Source organism: Carcharhinus amblyrhynchos, chromosome 2 (assembly GCF_965287045.1).
Source record: "Carcharhinus amblyrhynchos chromosome 2, sCarAmb.v2.hapA, whole genome shotgun sequence".
Lineage (NCBI taxonomy): Eukaryota > Metazoa > Chordata > Chondrichthyes > Carcharhiniformes > Carcharhinidae > Carcharhinus > Carcharhinus amblyrhynchos.
The window spans coordinates 37,503,411-37,527,619 of record NC_137325.1 but is presented as its reverse complement, the minus strand read 5'-3'; the positions used below and the strand labels follow the sequence as shown (position 1 = coordinate 37,527,619).

At 41.7% G+C, this 24,209-nt stretch overlaps 1 protein-coding gene across 4 annotated transcripts in view; it reads right to left on the bottom strand.

Annotated features, from left to right (window-relative positions):
* Nucleotides 1–7,364: 7,364 nt before the first annotated feature.
* The window catches only part of LOC145353782 (glucose-fructose oxidoreductase domain-containing protein 1), a 258,944-nt gene continuing 242,099 nt past the window's right edge, over nucleotides 7,365–24,209 (bottom strand). For all 4 annotated transcript variants that reach the window (XM_080204592.1, XM_080204609.1, XM_080204582.1 and 1 more), the window contains exon 2: nucleotides 7,365–13,255. In XM_080204592.1, the coding sequence (XP_080060718.1) occupies nucleotides 12,336–13,199 (864 nt within the window). In that variant the 5' untranslated portion in view covers nucleotides 13,200–13,255 and the 3' untranslated portion in view covers nucleotides 7,365–12,335. The remainder of the gene's footprint in view (nucleotides 13,256–24,209) is intronic.

Below are 24,209 nucleotides of genomic sequence, written 5' to 3'. Positions count from 1 at the left end.
TCATGGGCCTTAGAGAATTGCTGCATTTGAGAGAAGTGCAAATATTCTTTTGCCTGGAATTTTTTCTTCCGGGCCTAAGTCCCATTGCAGGGACGGGAAGTCAGAGTTGTGCAACGTTGGACAATTAATTATGCAGCCAGGGCTTTCTCAGCAAATCATGGGATAGGAAGTTATGCAACCCACACACGAATCCAGGCAATATATTTAAAGGCACATGTACAGCTATTAATTTATTGCACCAGGTGTTTGGATCTAAACATGGCTGCCAGGAAACAACAAGCATGGGCCCCAAGGTTCAGCAATGCCTTGCTAGACACAATTCTGCAAGTCATGGAGGACAGGAGGAACATGATTTTTCCAAAAAGTGGGAGCAGGAGGCTGATCTGTCTCACACAACTGCAAGGGAAGAGGTTACCAGGATGGTCAATGTCAGTTCCATTCAGAGGACTGCCTTGCAGTGCAGGAAAAGAATAAATGACCTCATCTGTGCTACCAGGGTATATGAACCTTCTAGTCCCCATTGAAAAGGAGCTGGCACATGGGCTTCAATGGCAATGCCATCATCTGTGCTTCCCATGCATAAAAGCCTTCTTAAGGCGCTTAGGTGCTGTCTCATGGCTCCACTGGAGTACATGTGGTCTGCTAGCAGGGAGGCAACTGTGACTCTGTTACCCAGCCATTCGGAAGGCACAAATTTTGGGGGATTGTGGTGGTGGTCGGCATAGAGGGCAATTGCAAATGTTGCTACGCCTCTGTTATCCTGGTCCTTCCAGCTGCTAAAGCTTGTGTCTGAATAGTGCTACTGAAGTTCCTCTCGGGACTTGCAGTAGCACATTTTTCATATGGTACACACATTTGCTAGTGGGTTGGTGGTGGAGATTGGCAACATGCAAGGGCACTTCACAGATTCAGAGAATCACAGAATTGTTACAGTGAAGATGGAACCCATTCAGCCTATTGTGGCTCTCCAAATAAGGACTATAACTTCGTGCCATTCCTCTGCCTTTTTTCCACACCCCTAAACATTGTTTCTATTCAAATAATCATCTAATGCCTCCTTGACTGAACGTGCTATCATCACATTCCCAAGCAGCACATTCCAGAACCAAACCACTAAAACATTTCTCGCATCACATTCTCTCCTTTTGCAAATCACTTTAAATCTGTGTCTTCTTGCTCTTTAGGCTTTTAGAAGCGGAAACAGTTTCTCCCTAACTACTCTGTCCATCCCCTCATGATTTTGAATATTTCTATCAAATTACCTCATAGCCTTCTCTCCAAGAACAGCATTCCCAACCTCTCCAACTATCCTCAATATTGAAGTTTCTCATCCCTGGAACTACTCTTATTAATATCTTCTGAACTGTCTCCAGTGTATTCACATCCTCTGACAATGTGACTCCCAGAACTGTATGCAATTCTCCAGTTGAGCGTAATGTCCTCTATAAGGGACAGCATGGTAACACAGTGATTAGCACTGCTGCTTCACAGCTCCAAGGACCTGGGTTCAAACCCTGGCTCGGGTCATTAACTGTGTGGAGTTTGCACATCCTCCCTGTGTCTGCATGGGTTTCCTCCAGGTGCTCCTGTTTCCTCCTACAGTCCAAAGATGTGTGGGCTAGGTTGATTGGCCATTCTAAATTGCCCCTTAGTGTCCCAGGATGCATAGGTTACAGGGATTAGTGGGTAAATATGTCAGGATATGGGGATAGGTGGGATTGTGGTTGGTGCAGACTTCATGGGCTGAATGGCCTCTTTCTGCGCAGTAGGATTCTATGATCTATGAAGTTCGGTATAACTTCCTTGCTCTTGTACTCTATGCACCTATTAAAGCCCAGGATACTGTACACTTCATTAACTGCTTTTTCCACTTATCCTGCCACCTCCAACAATCGATGCACATATATACACAGGACCTTCTGTTCCTGTAACCCCTAAAGAATTCTATCCTCAATTTTGTATTGTCTGTATATATTCTTCCTATTAAAATGCATCATCTCACATTTCTCTGCAGTGAACTACATCTGCCACCTATCTGCCCTCTCTACAAATTTGTCTATGCCTTTTGAAGTTCTACACAGTCCTGTTCACAATTTACAATACTTTCAAGTTTTGTATCTGCAAAGCTTTGAAATTATCCCCTGCACACCAAGGTCTAAATTGTTAACATATATCAGAAAAATATCCCAATACCTAGCCTGGGGAACTCCAATACAAATCTTCCATCTGCTTGAGAAATATCCATTAACCATTACTCGCTGCTTCCTTTTGTCAGTCAATTTTGTATCCACATTGCTATTTTTCCTCTTATTCCATGAGCTATAACTTTTCTCACAAGTCTATTGTCTGGCACTATATTGAGTGCCTTTTTGAAAGTCTATGTCTTTTTTTTATTCAATCATGGAAGATGGATGTCACTGGCTGGCCAGCACTAATTGCCCATCCCTAGCTGCCCTTGAAAAGATGGTGGTGAGCTGCCTTCTTGAAACACTGCAGTCCACATGCTGTGGGTTGACCCACAATGCCATCAGGGAGGGAATTCCAGGATTTTGACCCAGTGACTGCAAAGGAACAGCGATATATTTCCACGTCAGGATGGTGTGTGGCTTGGAGGGCAAGTTGCAGGTGCTGATGTTCCCATGCACCTGCTGCCCTTGTCCTTCTAGAAGGAAGTGGGTGTGGGTTTAGAATGTGCAGAATTTGGTGAATTTTAGCAATGCATCTTGTAGATAGTACACACTACTGCTATTGAGCATCGGTGTGGAGTGAGTGGATGTTTGTAGATGTAGTGCCAATCAAGCAGACTGTTTTGTCCTGGATGGTGTCAAGATTCTTGAGTATTGTTGGAGCTGCACCCATCCAGGCAAGTGGGGAGTATTTTGTCACACTCATGCCTTGTAGATGGTGGACAGACTATGGGGAGTCAGGAGGTGACTTACGTGTTGCAGTGTTCCAAGACTCTGGCCTGCTCTTGTAGCCACTGTGTTTATGTGGCAAGTCCAGTTGAGTTTCTGGTCAATGGTAACCCCAAGGATATTGACAATGAGGGATTCAGTGATGGTAACACCATTGAATGTCAAGGGACGGTGGTTAGATTGTCTCTTATTGCTGATGGTCATTGCCTGGCATTTGTGTAGCGCGGTTGTTATTTGCCACCTGTCAGCCCAAGCCTGGATGTTGTCCTGATCTTGTTTCATTTGAACATGGACTGCTTCAGTATCTGAGGCTGCCGAGATGACAGATGTAGACCATGGCCGTCTATGTTCCAATGGCGAGGTTGGCCTCCGCCAAAAAGAAGCTTGACCTCTGCATTTTGAAACCTGAGCCCATGCAGTTTCTAATTCTATACACCACATCAAAAGCATTATGTTCATTGGCCCTCTCCATTGCTGCTTAAAAAAACCCAGCAAGTGACTTCCTCTTTAGAAATCCATGCTGGCTCTTCCTAATCAACCAACATGTTTCCATGTGACTACTAATTCTATCCAAATAATTGTTCCTTGAAGTTTGTCCACCACTGAGGTTAAACTCACTGCTCTATATTTGCTGGAGCTAACCCTACAACCTTTTATAAACAAGGGCTTTAACATCTGTATCTGCATCAGGAGTGCTCACAAACCATCTTCTACCTTCAGACAGCAGAAGACAGAGCACAACTGGTACGAAAGGGAGAAGACAGGAAGGGGCATGCTCATTTTCTGCCCCTTCACACAGTATGAAGAGCAGCCTGCCGAGATGGCAGGGGAGGACATGACCGTTGCAACTGTGAGTTTGGCTTCCTCCAAGCATTGAGTGAGAAAGCTTTACCTCTGCACCTTTACATCTGAGGCGAGGCTTTGTGCAATGTAGGAGGCAGCCCATGCAGTTACTCATTCTATCCGCTTTTCACTGCAGATGCCAACAGGAAGAGGGTGAGGCCAGATTGCAATCTTGAGCTCAGCTCCAGCCCACAGAGGACCGAGAGCAATGATGATGATGATAAATTCTCACCTAGAGACATCTGAAACTTCCAGGTGTCCAGAGACGTAGACCTAGCCTCACACTCCAGTGGTCTTCTCATGTACATAGTGGGAGGATGCAGGGACAGCCAAGATCTCCATTTGTATTTATCCTCTTAGTTCACTGGAGCTATGCTGCATTCATGCGTGTGTTTCCTCCGGGTACTCTGGTTTCCTCCCACAGTCCAAAGATATGCGGGTTAGGTTGTTTGGCCATGCCAAAAAAGTGCACCTTAATGTCCTGAAATGCGTAGGTTAGAGGGATTAGTGGATAAATATGTAGGGATACAGGGGTAGGGCCTGAGTGAGATTGCAGTCGGTGCAGACGCAATAGGCCAAATGGCCTCTTTCTCCACTATAGGGTTTCTATGATTCTAATGTATGCACCAGAAATGATGTAGTGCAGGAAACAGAGAGAGAAGAATCAGCCATGGCAGAGATCATACACCATTAATCAAGTTACATTCATTTTTAACCAAAGTCTGCCCACCGTAGCACATCTCCAATACACAGCACATGACACTTGGAGGACTGTTGGAGAAGAGGGCTCTGCTAAGTCTGAGTCTGATGATGAGCCTTGGGCAGCAGTCATGGACAGGATGCTGGAGATATAGCAAGAGGCGGTGGAACATCAGGTAGAGGTGATGGAGGCCCTCAGTAGAGTGGCATGTGAGGACGAGGAATCTGTTGACCTGCTCTCTGATGTAGGGCAACGACATGCATGGGAAGGGTGGTGGTTGACATAGAGAACCTGGTTCAGAAAAACACCCAGTTTCTTCAAGAAATGTGCTCAGGTCTGCATTCAATTGCTGCAGGTTTGGTTGTGCTTTCGCTGTGGCTATGCAAGAGGGGGACAGGATACTTTTCCTCCCTCCAGGTGCCTTTACCTTCAAGGATGCAGGTAGGGCCCTTACTCATCCAAAGAGTGGAGAAGCATTTGGCAGAAACCATGGGGGCCTGCACTCAGGACTGTCCAAGGGTGTCCAAAGGGTCCGGATCCCCTTTGCGACCCCATCAGCTGCAGTCTCTGGGAGCACTGACAGTGCACTTGCCCCAGAGTAGGAGACCCAAAGAAGGCAGGAGCCCTCCGGCTCTTGTCCAGAGAATGGCTGCCAAGGTCATCAGAGACGACAGGGCATAAGTGGTCATCAGGCTACCTCTGAGTGCTGGTTACTTTGTGTGCCTATCCCTGCTGTGGACCAGACTGTCTGCTGTGTTCACCAGATTGTGACCCCGAGCCTGCTCTAGAACAAGCTCCCACTGAGCTGTGTCTCTCTGTGCTGTTGGAGAATGTGGGTGAGCACTGTGACATCTTTAACAGTGCTATCCTCAGCTTCCTCATCTGAGGTGTCATCAGGGCCTGAGCTGAGGGCTTGGCTAACTGATGGCCTCAAGCATTTGGCAGAGGTGCCTATCAAGGAAAGTAGAGATAATTATTTTCTGAGTCATCTATGTGTTAATCAGTGAACTCACAGTAGGGTTGTCTGAGGGATGAGTGGTGCAGGATCCTCACTTGGCTGAATGTTGCCAACCTCTCTAACTCCGCAGGCACGGTTCATGTTCCCTCCAGCCAGGGCTATGGTTTGATTCTTTACTCGGTGAGGACTTTGACGTCGGACACTCCACCCTCCGTCTGGGACCTCTTCTGGTTGTGTGCAAGCTTGCCCCTGCATGAAGAGACTGAGAGAGTGCGAGCAGGACACATGCCAGGGCAAATGATAAGGATGCCTGCCTTGCGTGGACACTGAACAGAGCCATGGACATGATGAGGAAATGAGTTTCAAAGGATATGAGCCCAGATGGAGATATGTGAGACAGTAAGTGATGTCTCTTGAGCTGGCACTGAGTGACTGCCCTGTGGAGTTTCATCCTACGAATGGCTGATGGGCTTGTGAATTGAGAATGATGAAATGGTTGACTTACCATGACAGAACAGATGAAATCATTCATCCTCTTTCTGTACTTGATGTCTGAATTCCATTGTGCAGTGTAGGCACTGACTGCCTCTACCACCGCCTCCCAAGTTGGAATGGTGATGTTAATGGACCTCCTCCAGTCAGAGGAGGGTAGAGGATATTGCAATAGGTATCTACAGTGTCCTGCAGGTGGCCCAGAGAGGTGGGCCTCTGGTGGCCTTTCTGAGTCATATCCTCTTTGGAGGAGCCTTGCGCTGATGCAGTGAGACAGCAGTGCATAGCTGCTTTTTAAAAATAGTGCCCAAAGTGAGTTAGTATTGAACTTATGGCAGAGCAGGCATATCAGAGGCCATCCGCCCATGATTCAACATTTTTCCTGAGTGTGCATAATTAATGAGGTGGGGTGGTGGACAATATCTTGTTAAAACCCACCATTGCAACTGGTGAGAAAAACACCAATTTTCATATTTAATGCATTTGGGAAAATTCCACCCTGTCATTAATATTGTGTCATACAACTGTAATCAAAATACTAGGTACTTCCAGTTTTACGTCCAAAAATTTCGTGCAATATAAATCCACAAACACTGATATCAGAAAAATGGCTAATCGTAGCACACTATTAATAATGCTCTTCACTTACATCTGAATCAACGCTTTGACCCTGCTGTCTGGAACTTTCTTCTCAATCTTATAGTCCGGCATGGTACTGATGGTAGTGTCATCTTTCGGATAAGGCAATAAACCAGGGCCCCATTAGCCTGCTCAGGTGGATGTATAACGTCCCTTTGCACTATTTCAAATAAGGACACTCTTAATCCCTCTTTAAAAATTGCAAAATCAGATGACCTGGTCATTATCAAATTGTTGCTCATAGGAGTTAGTTGTCACATTTCCTAAATTACAACAGTGACTACACTTTAAAAGTACTCCATTGACTGTAAACATCTTGTCATGAAAAGTGCCATACAAACACAAGTCTTTCAACTCCCCTTCTGGCTGCCTCTTTCATTCTTTTCCATCTTAGCAATTTTCCATGAATATATCCCTTCACCCAACTTTCTGGCTTACTCTGTTAATCCTACTTTTTTCATCTGTGAAATATCATGGAACTTTTTCTACATTAAAGAAGCTATATGAATGCAGTTTGCTATTTACTTAGTACAACAAACAAAAATGTAGTTAGTTCAGCTATGTAAAATAAAAAAAAATTCAAAATGACTGGCTGAAATATTAATAGTTTTAGATGCATTAACTAGGATTTGTATGTCCAGCTGGGATCTATTATTGAGAAGCTGAATATACTGAGAGTGTCACCCACAAACATCTCAAGAGTGACAGGTTTAAAAATGGATGAAGGAGAATGATTTCACTGGCGGAATCACCATGACTTAATATTTTAAAAGCATCACATCAATTTGCTTGAAATAATAATTCTTTTAATTCCTTTTATTATCAGAGGAGAAAGTATTGTTCTAACTTTTTCGCTGATCACACAATATATGACCAATGCTTCATGCTGTCATTACAAAAAGGAATATTACACATTCTAACATTAGGACTACATTTTAAAAAGTACACCTCTACATATTATACACATAGCCTATTGCATGACATATACTCTCTGAGCTACTTTAGTATAATGAACTATTAATAGGCAATCTATGAAATTGTGCTAACTTTACTAGAATTTGTCTATAGCTACACATTAGACTTGAAATAATCTGTAACTATGTTCCATAAGGCAATTACAGTCCTAAATGTACAAACAACTTGTAAATTTTACAGTAAAAATAGATTTCAATACAATTATTGCACCCTCTTCAGAAATACATAACACAATTTCTGGTAATCCTTTTAATGAGCGGTATTCCTTAAGTTGCAAATAAGGGCATGTAGCATTAGAAAACTGATGTACTCAGTTGGACAAACTGTAAAAGCAGTAACAAAATAATGACAGTGCATACAGAATTGTTTGCATATTACAAGCTGCACATAACATAAAGCTCAGACAAAAAAGAACCCACATTCATTTAGTATTCCAAATAAACAACAAACTACATCTAACAGGCATGAAACCAACAAACATGTTCAGTAAACTTACAGTAAACTTTTTTAACCATCTTCACAGTACTAGGATCTTAAAGTCCAATTATTTTCTGCATATTTTAAATAAGAACATTTATTTTAACAAATCGAGTTTGTCTGTCCTATTTATTATAAAATATAAACTTTGTATAGTTTATAGTACTTGAATTTTTACCTTGATAAATATTTTTCTGCATATATACAGATATTCATGCTAAAATACATCACGATAAATAACGCAAATAACTGACAGATAAATCTCCTCTGTACATATAGCTAACATTTTAAAAACCATTAAAAGAACACATTTAGTAATAATTATTGATTCACATCTTATCAGCAACATTTAATTTCAAGTACAATTGCAGACAACAGTCTGAGTGAGCACATTGTTTTTCGTTCAATCCTAACTAAAAGATGTTTTTTTAAAAAACTGGAAATAAATTTCTTTAATGTCCTAATTTATTAATTTATGCTTTTCTCATAGATTGCTTGTTTTACAAATATTTTTTGTTTTTGTGTGTTGTAAATAGAACAGATGTGTATATGTTAGAAAATGGATCTCGTCTTAGAAACAAATGGTCCAGTCTCAGTTGAGACTTAGGTTTTGATCCTACCCAGTGAATTCGGATCTAATATGTTTTGGATTAATTTATGTGAGATACAATGAGGGAAAGGGATTGGCCTTGTTCTACTCCATTTGCATTGTTTACATTAATAATTTTGCTACCCAGTATAAATTTGTCCTTTTATACTAACTCTGAGTCAAAGCCAGCCAAATCTAAATAGGAGTGGCATGCAATTTTTTTATTATTGCACACCAATAAGTATTGCTTACCATACATAATTTCCATAGAATAGTACACCACAGAAGGAGGTCATTCAGCCCTATCAAATATGTTAGCTCCTTCAAACAGTCCAATTAGTCCCAATCCACAATTCATCCCATAATCGTTGCATTGTTTTTCTCCTTTGATTATTTATCTAATTCCCTTCTGAATCTGCATTCATCACTGTATCAGACAATGCATTCCAAATCCTAAGCATTTACTGCATAAAAAAAATTTTTCTCTGGGTCCTTCACAAATCACTTATATCATTGTTTTTCTCGTCTGCAACATCCCAGGAATATGTAACTTTTTAGCAGCAATTTCAACCCAGTTATGTGTGTTTACCTCCTCAAGCAGTTCATTGTACAAAGCTGCATTATCATACTCAAATTAAAGCTTTGAAGTAAAACAAACTGTCATATTTCAAAGTAAAATTTTCTTAACTTTTTTCAGTTAACTCCTAGTACAGTTCCCAGCCATCAATAAAATATCACCCTGCAGAGAACTGGTTTCCTCTGCCACTACGCCAGAGTTGGACCTACTTCTTAAGAATCCTTGACTGGATGCAAATCAGATGAAAATAAATATTTACAGGATACATACCTACTTTATGGCTGTTTTTAGTCTTTGATATACAGTATGTCTGTGTTGTACAGTATGGTCAAAGTAGGTGACCTTAGCTCTTTCTAATTTATTTTCGGATGGTAAGATAATTTATACTCCCAACTGTGAGTATAGAATTTGGGCTCCTCCCACTAATTTTCCGTGCTGACTTATTGATATGTGCTAATGATGGATGAAACGCCATGGTATGAGCAAAGATTATTAAAATCATTCCTACACGTACATTCCAAATGCACCAGTGCTAAAAGAGGAAGAGTTACATGGTGAAATAACTGGATAGCACTTTTCGATTTTTGTGCTATCACGAATTCAAAGCCTCGGAAAAGATAATGACATTTGACTTTTTGCGATCCAGCAAAGCAGAACGATTATAGCAGTTTCCACTGCAACTAGATGCTTGAAAGATAAACCTGAATTTCCAAATGATAGGATAAGCATCTAATAATCCATACTTGTTATTTTTCAACACAAGATAACTTTAACCAAAGGATAAAATTTATTTCACATAATATGCAAGATGTTCAGTAATAATTTGACAATGGAACAAAAAAGTTATTTTTGACATGGGTAAGTATTACAACTTGGCAGGATCTGCCAATGCTGCTAATAACATTTCAGGGATCCTGTTAAGTGCTCACAGCATTTCAAATGTATATGTAACAAAAAAAAAGGCTGTTTTACTGACCTCTGCCCTGCAGAGGTGTTGATTTCATTTACAACCATTTTTGTCTCTGTAGCAAAGTTCACGGAAACCTTTTTTTCTAACTTAGATTTGTTGTGATTGGACTCATGGAGGAATATTTGGTTATTACTCTGCCTAATGTTCCCTGGTATACACGCTTCCTAATGATTGCCAGCATAATAATCTCGGTGAAGGAGGGCTAGCAGGGGCTGGGTATGGATGTTGGAGGAAGAGTTACATGGTTTCCTCACAATATTTGGTAGAAAATTAACAATTCTGGAGGGCAGGAGACACATTGAACATATTCTAATACACTAGTAGCTCACCTTGTAAACTCAATTTACATTGCACTAGTCATGTTCCAAATACCTGAAATTTATTTAGAAAATGTATTTTAGAAAAGACGTCATGCGAACTATCACAACTACTATCTCATTAGCATTCTTTATATGACAGCATTAAAAGCTTTTGTTGACAATGGTTACAAAGATTGGATTTTAAAAGTCCTGCTCTTCAATACCATAACAATTTTTATTTAAATTACATATTTAAACTTTGAGAATTATCCTTGGACATTGACAGAGGGGACAACTAAGTGATTTATCAGCCTCTCCACAATTCATTATCACCTTCTCAGGATCTATTAGGGATGGCAACAACTGCTGGCCTTCCCAGCGATGATCAAATCCCATGAAATGATAAAGAAATTAATCATTGCTGCATGTACAAGAAGTGATGAGAATGGACCTGAGTAGAACCCATGCTTACCAATTATTTTTGACTCATGGTTTTCCTAATAGCCCAATTGAAACTGATAATTATCACCTGGGGAAACGTGGATGCAAATATTAATGAAGAATGGGATGTTCAACTATGGGCCAGTTTATGACACTGCTTATACACCAGTGAGCTTTGTCTACTTGTGGCTTTTGTATACATATCCCAGTCTTGCATAATATTTCTGTTGAAGTTAAAGAAATTATGCAGCATATAACGGGGAAAATAGCAGCAACATTTTTTTATGCATTCTTGAGATGTGGACGAAGCTGACATTTATTGTTGATACCTGGTTGCCTTCAGAAGGCAGTGGACAAATTTCTTGAACCTCTTATGGCCCAAATGCATAGGGGTTAAGAATTAATCACATTGATCTAGGATTCTCAACCAGATTCACTTCTGTGTACGATATTAATGAACTATGTGTTTTTATTTTGTTTTAAACCGAATTTTCAAGCTGCCAATGTGCGACTTGAGCTCACATTCTCTGATTTATTAGTCCGGGCCTTTGGATTACTAGTTCAGTAGCATAACAATTATTGAACTGGATTATAGAACATAGCATATATTATTCAACCTTTTTTTTCAAAAAACATTTTTTTCATTTTTACTTCCCCACTTTATCCTTTCCCTCTTTGGATCCCCTCATTATATGCACCTTTTGAACAGGTAACCTGGAAATGCACTTTCAACTGTTCACTACTAATGTTCCTCAACTAAGCAAGCACCAGGCAATCTACATGCTCTCCATTATAGCAATCCATCTCCCATGTCACTGAAAAGCAATTAAAGTTAAAAATGCGTTGCATAGTGAACTGTTGAATTAGATCTGAAGTTGACAGGCTGAAAATGTTGCCATTTTTAAAAAGATTTATCTTTGAGAGGTAAGTTTTATGATTTAGCACTCCAAATACAGGACTTTGTACAATGGCAATGCACTGAAGGTATTTGTGTGCAGAAGTTAATACCTGTGACTCAGGGCTGATTCGATTTTCTGTCAACTAAAATTAATAGACCATTGTGTTCACTGACAGACGCTCCAGTTCTGAAAAGTTCTGTGCCTAGAGTAAAAATGTGTAACATTTACCCCTTTCCAAACATAGTGATTTCCAATACAAGTCACTTGAATCACTAGAAAGGTAACATGTCACGTGATAATGAAAACCTTTCAAAAGCTTACAATGACTACCAACTGGGGTGGTCCTCAGTAGTTATCAACACTTGTTTGCTTTAATAACATTTTTGTTATCAGACACATGACTTTAATCTTAATATATTGCTAATAAACGCTGTAGCTGTTGTCAATATTTATTTAAACCAGGATGTCCCAGAGGTATAGCATTAACATATCTGTTCATCCAAAGATGTTCATTCCTTTTACATACTGAAGATACCTGTTGTAAGAAGTTGTTAAAAGCAGTTAGTATAATAGTGACATTCTGCTGCGACGCATAGCCTCACTGATCAAATATGCAGGGCTAATCTCAGGTTCTTCTGTCATAATCACAATGTTCTGCCATTCACCAGTCTCGTTTGATTTTTTGATGGTGTCCACTACACACAATGCATACAAACAATCCTCAAATGTTGCTGCCATAGTTAATGGTCTACCATCCCAGGTCCGTCGGTCTTCTTGGTCTTGGAATGCTTGCCGAATGGCTTGAACCATCATGATAGTACCCCTGAGAAATGGGGATGGGATATCCCTGAATGCTTTTTCTGGGAGCAGTGCATTACTTACTGGTGTTGAGTCTTCTAAGATCAATTCCTTTTGAGATGCACTATTTCTTTGTCCATACAAGTCGCTGCCGTTTACCATTAATCGGCCAGTAGATCCCACCACAATGATTTCTTGTTTAAAATCCCCAGGGACATTGAAATTCAAAGTCACCGTACAGCACACACCACCTTCTAAAACCATCTGAAAAGTGCAGAAATCATCACTGGTGATCTGACGGATCCCTCTGATATGCTCCGTCTGCTTGACAAAAGTTTTCAGGAAGCCATGGACTTTGGCAGCTTTTTGGCTGGTCAGAAAAGTTAAAAGGTCAATAATATAGCTTCCCACTGAATGTAGCCCTCCACCCCCCATCAGGTCATCACAGCTCCAGTTGTATTTCTTCCCCAGAAGACTTCCACTATGAACCTGAACCTCACAGATCAGCAAGTCCCCCACATAGCCCTCTTGAATCATTTGCTTCATCTTAACAAAAGCAGGAAGGAAACGGAGAACATTACCCATTACACTCATGAGTTTGGGATAATAATGCGCTGCTGACATCATCCTAAACGCATCCAGAGGAGTCGCAGCTCTGTCACAGATGACATTTTTCCCAATTCCTAATTGAAAACGAAAAGAAATTACATCAGCAATACAGTTACAAATAGTTATGCCTACACACAAGAACAGTGTTTAACCATAATCAGATAACAATTGATTTCTCAGATTCAATCAACAGTAGAGAAATCAAATATCGGAAAGCACACAACACATAAATAACTGCAGTAAAAATTAGTTCAAGGCCTGCTTCTAGATTTCTATTACTGCAGTTAAGGAACCCTTTAAGTTTTGATGGTAGTGATCGCTTTTTGACTTGTATTATCCATGGTTTGTTAGTCAGGTTGTAAAACTGTGGAGAGAAATTAAAATGAAGTTGGGTACTTTAACTCCGTCGTTTGATCCCAATTTGATTTTTGGATATAAACAGGGCTGTAGGAAAATGCAAATCCTATGGGGTTGATTATATAGCCAGAAATTGGGCATACCATCCCCAGCACGTACATGATGACATCAGGTCGGCAATCTGAAACCTTCCTGCCATTATTAAATAACTAATTAATAAGCTAAAATAAAAGCAAAGTAATGCAGATGCTGGAAATCTGGAATAAAAGCAGAAAATGCTGGAAAAACACAGTAGGTCTGGCAGCATCTGTGGAGAGAGAGGCCGGAATTCTCTGATCTCCCATCAGCAGATTTCTCGGCAGCTGGGTGTGGTGTCCCACTGCTATCCATGGGACTTCCCATTGAAGCCACCCCACGCCACCGGGAAATCAGTAGTGAGGGTGTGCTCCCAGCAGAACCAGAGAATCGCCACTAGCGAACAGTCACAGAATTCTGGCCAGAAATTGAGCTAGTGGGTGGAATTTGCCAAAATAAAAGTAATGTGTCAGATTCCTATTGAAAAGTGGCACGTTTCCAATGACACAGCCAAGTTTTCTGACCACAGCTTCTGAGATTCTGTCAAAAACAAATCAGGGGCCTTGGTTTGCACCATCACTCTGGTGGGGCCTGATAGAGCCGGCAAGGCCACTTTGAATTTCAATGTCCTTGGGAACTTTAAACAAGAAATCATTGTGGTGGGGTCCACTAGCCAATTAATGGCACATGGCAGCGACTTGTACGGTTTCTTCCGAGTGCTCTGGTTTCCTCCCACACCCCAAAGATGTGCTCTTAGGCTAATTGGTTTCCACCAAATTGACACTATTTCTTCCCTGAATCTGACTGAGTAGGGTCCCATTCGTAGACATGCAGGGTAGAATAGGTGTAGGGCGATGCGGCGGCGCGGGCTCGTTGGGCCGAAGGGCCTGTTTCCCGTGCTGGGTTGTTCTTTGTTCTTTGTTAGTTTAATTGGTTATGCTAAATTGCCCCTTCGTGTCCCATGATGTGTAAGTTAGGGGAACTAGTGAAGTAAATGTGTGGGGTTACAGGAATGGGCAGGTAGTGGGCCTTGGGAAGGTGTTCTTCAGAGAGTTGGTGCAGGCTTAATGGGCCAGATGGCCTCCCTCTACACTGTAGGGATTCTATGACCTAGATGCATGCAGATCTGCACTTCACCACAGTAGCCATGGGAGATCTGTTGCAGTTGGCACTCAAGAGAGGGATGGGGTATTTTGACCTCCCCTCAAGGAGTCAGACCAGGCGTTCAGGCACCCTAAGGGAGGAGGAGCAGGAGCTGAACACCCTTCGGTCATCCACGCAGGCATCTTAGAGTTTGTCTAGCCCTTCTGAATCCTCTTTGCCTGTGCCGGCTTCAGTCTTGTTCTCTATCACCACAGAAGGAGCAGTTGGCACACAGGACAGCCAAAGTCTCTAGGCTTCGATTCTCAAGAGGACAGCCGCCAAAGTCATTAAAGGCAGCAGGACAAACTAGTCAGTAGGCTTCCTCCTCCATCCCTGCTGTGAATGTCAGGGTGCACCTAGAATTAGTAATAGGCCAAGGAAAATAAGGAAATTTTGATCATAACTGGTTGCAGGGGTAAATAAATTATTGTCACAATTATAACTTCTGCAAATATAATCACTTTCACTGCAATAATGTCTACTGTCTGTTTCAGCATGGTTCATAAGCCTCAACAAACAACTTCTCCCAACTCCAGCACCTCTCCTGCAGACAGCTGTTTGCAAGCATTTGCGAACCATGTGCAAGCACTCTCCCACACATGCTGAGAAAAGTCTATTAATCCCATAATACCCTTTCCAGCACTCTCAACTGCCAACACTCCCCTCTAGGCCTCCAGATCCCCACTACCATCTTCAGTCCTCTCCCAACCTTCTATACTTCCCACCTCTCCAACAGTCCCTCACCACCATCTCCTGCTGCCTTCCATCCTGCAACTCTATGATCTGATCTCATGACGTAGTCCTGGAAGAAAGATGATCCCATGGCAAAGTTTGTGGATGAAGGCCCAAAGCTTGAGCAAATTTGCTTCATGGAGAACTTCCACCTTCTGGAAGCTACTTGGCGGAGAAGCCATGTGGCTGAAGATCCACCCACCCTGTGCTGTACATGCTGGTCAAAGAACAAAGAGAACAAAGAACAAAATCAGCCCGGGAAACAGGCCCTTCGGCCCAACGAGCCCGCGCCGCCATCTCAACACCACCAGTCCCCCTCTCCCCCCACGACCCCTGTCTAATGTTTTATGGTCTAATGTCAACGGCCCGGTAGCTGGAGGCCTTCACCTTCTCAAAGAATGTCCATGAGCTGACCAAGGCCATAAGATGTGCTCCAACTTTTGCACGTGTTTTCTCACTACCCCATCTCAAAGAATCAGATGTGGTTTGGCGCGCCTTCCCCAAAAAAGGCTACATTGGTCTCCTGCCAGCTGACAAGCAATATCCCTAACAGCTCCACAAGATCCTGACTTGTGGGTTTGTCTTGGAACAGTGAAAATGGAGTCTGTCTGTACTCAGCATTCATTTCAAATGGCTCAGCAGGTTTGCATTTTGCGATTTATAACCCTCCCCTTTCCCTCACCAGCAAAAATGTGATCTATAAAATCACTTGGGGGTGGGGCATCCACATACAGGACCCGTCCCCATTTTTAAATGTCTGTTGAGTCATCCTGACTCAGCAAAACTCCGTGCCTGTGTAAGGAAACCAGCACCTGCGGAACTGTACCTCAGCATAGTAAACATCGTAAAACAAGGAATAGAGAAAATCTGAGGAAGAATGGGAATAAAGCAGATGCAGCTTTATAAAGCTCTCTGACACACTATGATCCTAATACATCTTTACCTCAAAATAATGTGATTTTCCATTCAAACCTGCTAGTTTCCATGCATGGTTTTCAAAGTCAGCCTCATAAATAGGGTGTTACTGTAATTATAATGAATAAACCAGTATGGCACCTTTCACATTGTGTGGATATGCCGGTGTTGGACTGGGGTAAAACAGAAAGAAATCCCACAACACCAGTTTAAAGTCCGAACAGTTTTATTTGTAGCAAAAGCCGCAAGCTTTTGGGACAGCCTGTCCCTTCTTCAGGTGGCACTCCCATACCTACCAGGCCATAGAATTATCTGTAACTCCCAATCCCATTAAATGCCATGTACTCATCCAAAAGTCTTTTAAAAGACCCCAGCGAGTTCGCCTCTACCACCAACGATGGCAGCCGATTCCACTCACTCATCACCCTCTGAGTGAAAAACTTACCCCTGACATCTCCTCTGTACTTGCTCCCCAGCACCTTAAACCTGTGTCCTCTCCTAGCGACCATTTCAGCCCTGGGAAAAAGCGTCCGAGAATCCACCCTATCTATTCCTCTCAGCATTTTATAAACCTCTATCAGGTCGCCTCTCAACCTTCGTCTCTCCAGGGAGAAGAGACCTAGCTCCCGCAACCTATCTTCATAAGGCATGCCTCCCAATCCAGGCAACGTCCTTGTAAATCTCCTCTGCACCCTCTCAATAGCTTCCACATCCTTCCTGTAGTGAGGCGACCAGAACTGCACACAGCACTCCAAGTGGGGTCTGACAAGGATCTTATAAAAGTTGCAGCATTACCTCCCAACTCCTAAACTCAATCCCTCGATTAATGAAGGCCAGTACACCATATGCCTTCTTGACCACTTGAGGTATAGATAGTGATGGTAGAGGATCCAATTATCTTCCATCACATAGCTGACCAGGAATCTCCTCTGATCTTACCAGCTGCCACTGGCATGTGTAGGAAGGATTTACAGGGTGATATCAACCTGTTTGGCTGTGTTGTGCACTCACTAAACTAGCACTAAATATAAAATATAAAAAAGGACAGTAAGAGTTTTTACAAATACATAAAGAGGAGGAGGCTGGCTAGAGTGAATGTTGGACCCTTAGAGGATGAGAGGGGGGATTTAGTGGAGGGAGATGAGGAAATGGCTGAGGCCTTAAATAAGTTTTTTGCCTCGGTCTTCACGGAGGAGGACGCGAATAGTTTGCCGGATATTAAAGATAGAAGGATGGTAGGAGTTGAGGGCCTGAATGTGATTACTGTCACTAGAGAGGTAATGCTTGTTCGACTAGCAGGACTGATGGTGGACAAGTCCCCAGGACCGGATGGAATGCATCCCAGGGTTCTGAAGGAAATGGCAGAGGTGATAGTGGATGCCCTAGCGATTATTTACCAAACTTAGCTGGATTCCGGGGACGTGCCGGAAGATTGGAAAATGGCTAATGTTACGCCGCTGTTTAGAAAAGGTAGCAGGCAAAAGGCAGGGAATTATAGGGTTAGTTTAACGTCTATTGTTGGCAAAATGCTTGAATCCGTCATCAAAGAAGAAATAGCGAGGCACCTAGAGAAGAATTGTTTGATAGAGCAGACACAGCACGGATCCGTTAAGGGGGAGTCGTGTTTGACGAACTTATTGGAATTCTATGAGGATGTGACTAGTGTGGTAGACAGAGGGGAACCGGTGGATGTGGTGTTTCTCGATTTTCAAAAGGCGTTTGATAAGGTGCCGCACAAAAGGTTGCTTCAGAAGGTTAGGGGGCATGGAGTTGGGGGTAAGGTGTTAGCGTGGATAGAGGATTGGTTGTCTAATAGGAGGCAGAGAGTTGGTATCAATGGGTGCTATTCTGATTGGCGGTTGGTAACTAGTGGAGTGCCGCAGGGATCGGTGCTGGGGCCTCAGCTATTTACCATTTATATAGATGATCTGGATGAGGGGGCTGAGTGTAGGGTGACAAAATTTGCTGATGACACAAAGATGAGTGGAAAAGCAAATTGTGCGGAGGGTGTGGAAAGTCTGCAGAGGGATCTGAATAGGCTGAGCAAGTGGGCGAGGACCTGGCAGATGAAGTACAATGTTAGCAAGTGTGAGGTTCTCCACTTTGGCAGGAATAATAGTAGGAGGGATTACTATTTAAAGGGCGAAAAGCTGCAGCATGCTACGGTGCAGAGGGACCTGGGGGTCCTTGTGCATGAGTCGCAAAAACCCAGTCTGCAGGTGCAGCAGGTGATCAAGAAGGCGAATGGGATGCTGGCCTTTATAGCAAGGGGGATAGAATATAAAAGCAGGGAGGTCTTGCTGCAACTGTACAGGGCACTGGTGAGGCCGCAGCTGGAGTACTGTGTGCAGTTTTGGTCGCCGCACTTGCGGAAGGATATTTTGGCCTTGGAGGGAGTGCAGAGGAGGTTCACTAGGCTGATACCGGAGATGAGGGGGTTGGACTATGAAGAGAGACTAAATAGACTGGGCCTGTACTCGTTGGAGTTTAGAAGGATGAGGGGGGATCTTATAGCGACGTATAAGATAATGAAAGGGATGGATAGGGTAGAGGTAGAGAGATTCTTCCCACTCAGAAAGGACAGCAGGACTAGAGGGCACAGCCTCAAGATAAGGGAGGGGGGCAGTTTAGATCGGAGTTGAGGAGGAACTTCTTCACTCAAAGGGTGGTGAATCTCTGGAATTCTCTGCCCGTTGAAGTGGTGGAGGCTACCTTGCTAAATATATTTAAGACACGGGTAGATATGGTTTTGGTAGGCAAGGGAATTAAGGGTTATGGGGAGAAAGCGAGAAAGTGGAACTGAGCCACTTCAGATCAGCCATGATCTTATTGAATGGCGGGGCAGGCTCAAAGGGCTAGATGGCCTACTCCTGTTCCTACTTCTTATGTTCTTATGTTGTTACGTTCTCATTCAGTTGTAGGAAAAAAACACATAAACAGATACAACACTATATGCATAGGTAGAATACACTGGCATGATGTTTTATCTACATGCACAGGCAGTTTTGCTATACGTATGCATGCACAGAATACTTTTTAAAAATGCACAACGTTCCTTCCACCTGTATGTGTTAACAGAAGATTTACCCTTAGTTTTATACATTACTCTTCCTTTGTACAGTTTTCTACCTGTATATCCAGAATCAAAGACAGAAAATGCGGGAAAATCTCAGCAGGTCTACGGCATCTGTAGGGAGAGAATAGAGCCAACGTTTTGAATCCAAATGACCCTTTGTCCAAACTAGGAGCAAAGAGAATCAGCTGAGATTTATACCATGGGGGAGGGGGGGCCACAGTGGAATGGGACAAAGGGAATGTAAATCAGGATGCAGAAGGCTGAAAAAGTGCTAAAAAGTGTCTGTTAAATGATCAGAACGCATGAATGGCAGAACAGAGGTGCAAATTGTTAAAGGACTGCCTGAGGAATTGTCCTGAAACGTGGATGGGGATTCGGAGTCGTGGGCGGGGGGGTTGTGGAGTTGGGCAAGGAGGAGAGCTGGAATGGAAAGTGGAAAAATGGACAAAGGGTCAATCGTCTACGCTCTAAACATTGGATCTATTCTCTTCCCACAAGTGCTATCAGACCTGCTGAGATTTTGCAGTATTTTCTGTTTCGGTTTCAGATTCCAGCATCTGCAGTATTTGACTTTTATTGATTAAGAATATTGTGTACTTCTTTGGCAGTGAAGTCCTGGGGTAAGGCTTGAACTCAGAGCTTCAGAGGCTCTTGTTGTGTAGTGGACTACAAATATTCTAACACACTGGCTGGAATTTTACTGTCCTGCCCGCAACAGGAATCGGAGCAGGTGAGGGACAAACCACAGGACAGTCTGTTGACCTTGGGTGGAATCTTACGGTTTTGGGACGAGCAAGGCCGTAAATTCCCGCCCTCTGGGTCTGGACACAGTGTGACATTATCGATTGCATTTAAAATGTTGTCTTGATACAAATGTACATGCAAAGATTAGTCACTTAGTCCTCCAAGGACTAGGATCATAGCTGATCTGACTGTAACTTCAACTCCACATTTCTCCCTACCCCTGATAACTTTTCATCCCCTTGGTCATCAGAAGTCTATCTACTTCTGTCTTAAAAATATTCAAAGATTTTGCCTCCAGCTACTTTTGAGGAAGAGTGTTCCAAAAACTGCATCTCAGAGCTCTGCAATCTCTCACAATTTAGATGTTTCTTTTTTATTCTTCCTGCCAAAATGGGCAAGTTCACATTTTCCCACATTATCCTGCATTTACCATATCTTTGCCCACTCACCTAACCTATCCATGTCCTCTTGTAGCCTCTATATGTCCTCTTCACAACTTACTTTCCTCCCTAACTTGGTGTCATCAGCAAATTTAGCAACCAGACTTTCGATCCCTTCACCCAAGTCATTTATATAAATTGTAAAATGTTGAGACCTCAGCACTGATCCCTATCTTGCCAACCAGAAAACAACACATTTATACCTACTCTGATTCCTTTTAGCTAGCCAATCTTCCAGCCATGTCAATTTGTTATTCCCATGAGCTTTTACTTTCTGCAATTAACTTTGATGTGGAACCTTATCAAAGGCCTTCTGAAATTCTAAGTACAGTATGTCTGCCTGTTCCCCTTTATCCACAGCTCACGTGACTCCTTAAAAGAGCTTTAATGAATATGATTTCCCTTTCACAAAACCACGCTGTCCGTCTGATTACCTTGAATATATGTAAGTGCTTTGTTAAAATGTCTTTAATAATAGCTTTCAACATTTTCCCAATGACAGATGTTAAGCTAACTGGCCTGTAATTTCCTGTTTTCTGTCTCCTTCCTTTTTTGAGCGGGAGTTACATTAGCTTGTTCGCAATCTAATGGAACCTGCCCCAAATCTTAGCAATTTTGAAAAATTAAAACCAATGTATCAGCTATCCATGTCTTTTAAGACCAACAGACTGGATGAAATCCATCAGGGCCTGGGGACTGTCAATCATTAGTTCCAACAATTTGCTAAGTACTACTTCCCTGGTGTTTATAATTTTCTTGAGTTCCTCTCTCCTTTGCAATTCCTGATTTACAGCTAGTTCTGGAATGTTACTGTATTCTCCAGAGGGAAAACTAACACAAATAAATGCGAGGCATACAGCAATTAAAAATGAAAAAGGAAAACAAACTAGTCAATGCCGAATCAGCTAATCACGTTTACTCTGGTTTCATCATGAAAATGAATTCAGATGTAAAGTGGGGCTTGGTAATCTGCAGTCAGGTATTAAATGTGACCAGAGGAATACAGCAAGTTTGAGATTAACACCCAGTTGAAAGCTGGGTTGGAAATCATAGGTTCAGCTTTCCTCTCGCTGTAACAAAGGATTTTTAAAAATACAAATACAAATCCTTGAGCTACAGTATTGATTTCTACTCTCATAGGCAGTGCAGCTCAATGCATTTCTCACCATGGTTAGTTGGTTCGAATCAGTTACAATATTTGTGTACTTACTTTCCTGTAAACCTGACAACATAATGACATTTTCTCCTCTTGCTTCAATGTAATAGTACTATTTGTAGACTTGAAATGCAGATCAGAGGCAGTTAAATGTTGAAATAGTGGAAAGGTACCCATTAGATTGCACAAAGGTTCTCTTATTCATTGAATCAGCAATTGCCTCTTTAGGCAGATGGTAGCCTAATGTAAATATACGGAAGTGGGAGCATGAATCCACAGAAAATTTATAAATGAATCTGTTTAACTCCTGAAAGTGCTTTGAAATATCACATCACAATTTATTCAACAGGAACAAAATACTAAAGAAGTTAATTTTAATAAAACAGTGAAATTAGGAATAGGCATAGCATGTATACAGTACGTCCTACCTCTTTATATATACTAATTGTAGTCCTTGTATACAGATACAGTATTCTACCACTAACATATTTAACCTGTGCATGGATACCAAGGATTGTGCCTGTGCACATATACAGAATGTCGCACTCATACGTGTGTACATCATATAGCATGCAAATGTATAAGGATAACAAATATATAACATTCTGGACAAATATACAAGTAAAAAAACTGCACAAAGGTAGCATAATGTATAAAACTAAGGATAAATCTTCTGTAAACATGTACAAGTAGAACACTGTGCATATTTAAAGAGTGCTCTGTGCATACATAGGTAGAGCATAATCTACCTGTGCATGTGCACATAACATTGTGCCAGTGTATTCTACCTATGCATTGTACCTGTTTACGTGCTACTTTCTGTGAATTAATGTATGCAATGTTGTAGCTCTGAAGGTATAAAGAATATACTACCTGTGTTTGAATAAAAGGAAGTACATGGAAAAATAATCTCAAATGTAGCGAAAATTTAAAGAAATAATCTTGTAGTCAATGTGGAACAACTGATCATGGTCTAGAACATGAGTACCAATTATTTGGCATGGAATAAGTGGTTAAAATTCGAATGTTAATTATTTATATTCAATGCATTTTGCATCATTGTTATTTAAGTAAGAAGTAATTATTCTCTAAAATACAGCTAAATTTAGGATAGACAATTGGTTATTGGATCCAGTAATGGGGAATAAACCAGAGCAAATAGAAGTAAAAGTAGGGGAACATCGAGGCAATAGTGACCATAATATAATGTGCTTTAAGATGATGATAGAGAAGGACATGAGTATGACAAAAAAAAGAGATTGGATAAAACTGATTTTGATGGGTTGAGAATAGAACTTAGGAAAATAAAATGGGCAACAATATTAGCAAATAATGCAGAAAATGGGAAACATTCAAAATGGTGTATCACAGAGTGCAAAAAATCTATATTCCACTAAAAGGAAAGAACAAACTAAAGACAAATAAGACTCCGTTGATGAATAAAGACATAAGGGAACAACTAAGAATTAGGAAACAGGCATATATTAAGTATATAGACAGCAGAAGAATGCATGATAAGAGATAATATGAAGGGATTAGGAGAGAAGTCAAAAAACAATTTGGAGGCCAAAAGGAACTATAAAATTAAATTGTCAAATGACGTATTACAGAATAGCAGAGTATTTTATAAGCACAATAAAGAAGGAAGGCACTGATAGGAATAAGACCATTAAGGAATGGACAGAATAATACCGCAGGTAACGAAAGAGAGATGGTACAAATATTAAATAATTATTTGCTTCACTGCTTACCAGAGTGATAGAACGGATAGACATGACATTGAATAATGTGTTGAGCAATTAGATGAATACGCTTAAAATAAAAAGATGTATTGAATAAGCTAAACAAACTCAAAGAGGATAAAATCCTCGGCCGCATGAATTGCATCCAGATATCTTAAAATAATCTAGGAAAGCAAAGCAAAGGCATTACTAGATATATTTATAATTTGGTTGAAAAGGTATGTTGCTAGAAGACTGTGGATAAGTAACGTAGGACACAATTCCCCTATTTTGAGACGAAGTCCAGTGGTAGGCAGCTCCAGCGGACCTGTCCCACTGACCAGAACGACAGGATCCCATGTCAGATTCTGTGTTTGGAACCTCATTAAATATGCACAGGTGAGTTCCCCTCTGACTCTCCTGGTGGGTCGGCAGCTGATTCATTTGGCCACCCTCAGCTGGCAGGTTCTGGCAACATATTTTAAAAAGCAGTCCAGCACACTCAAATCACTCTCTCCAGCCCACCTATCTTCAACAGATATGCAGGATGTCAGTACTTCAGAGGAAAAATGCCAGCAATCTCAAGAGGAAGCCTCTTCCTCAATTCAGCCACTTTCCCCATGAGTCTGTCATCTGCCATTATCCTACTTGGACCCCTACTTGGACCAG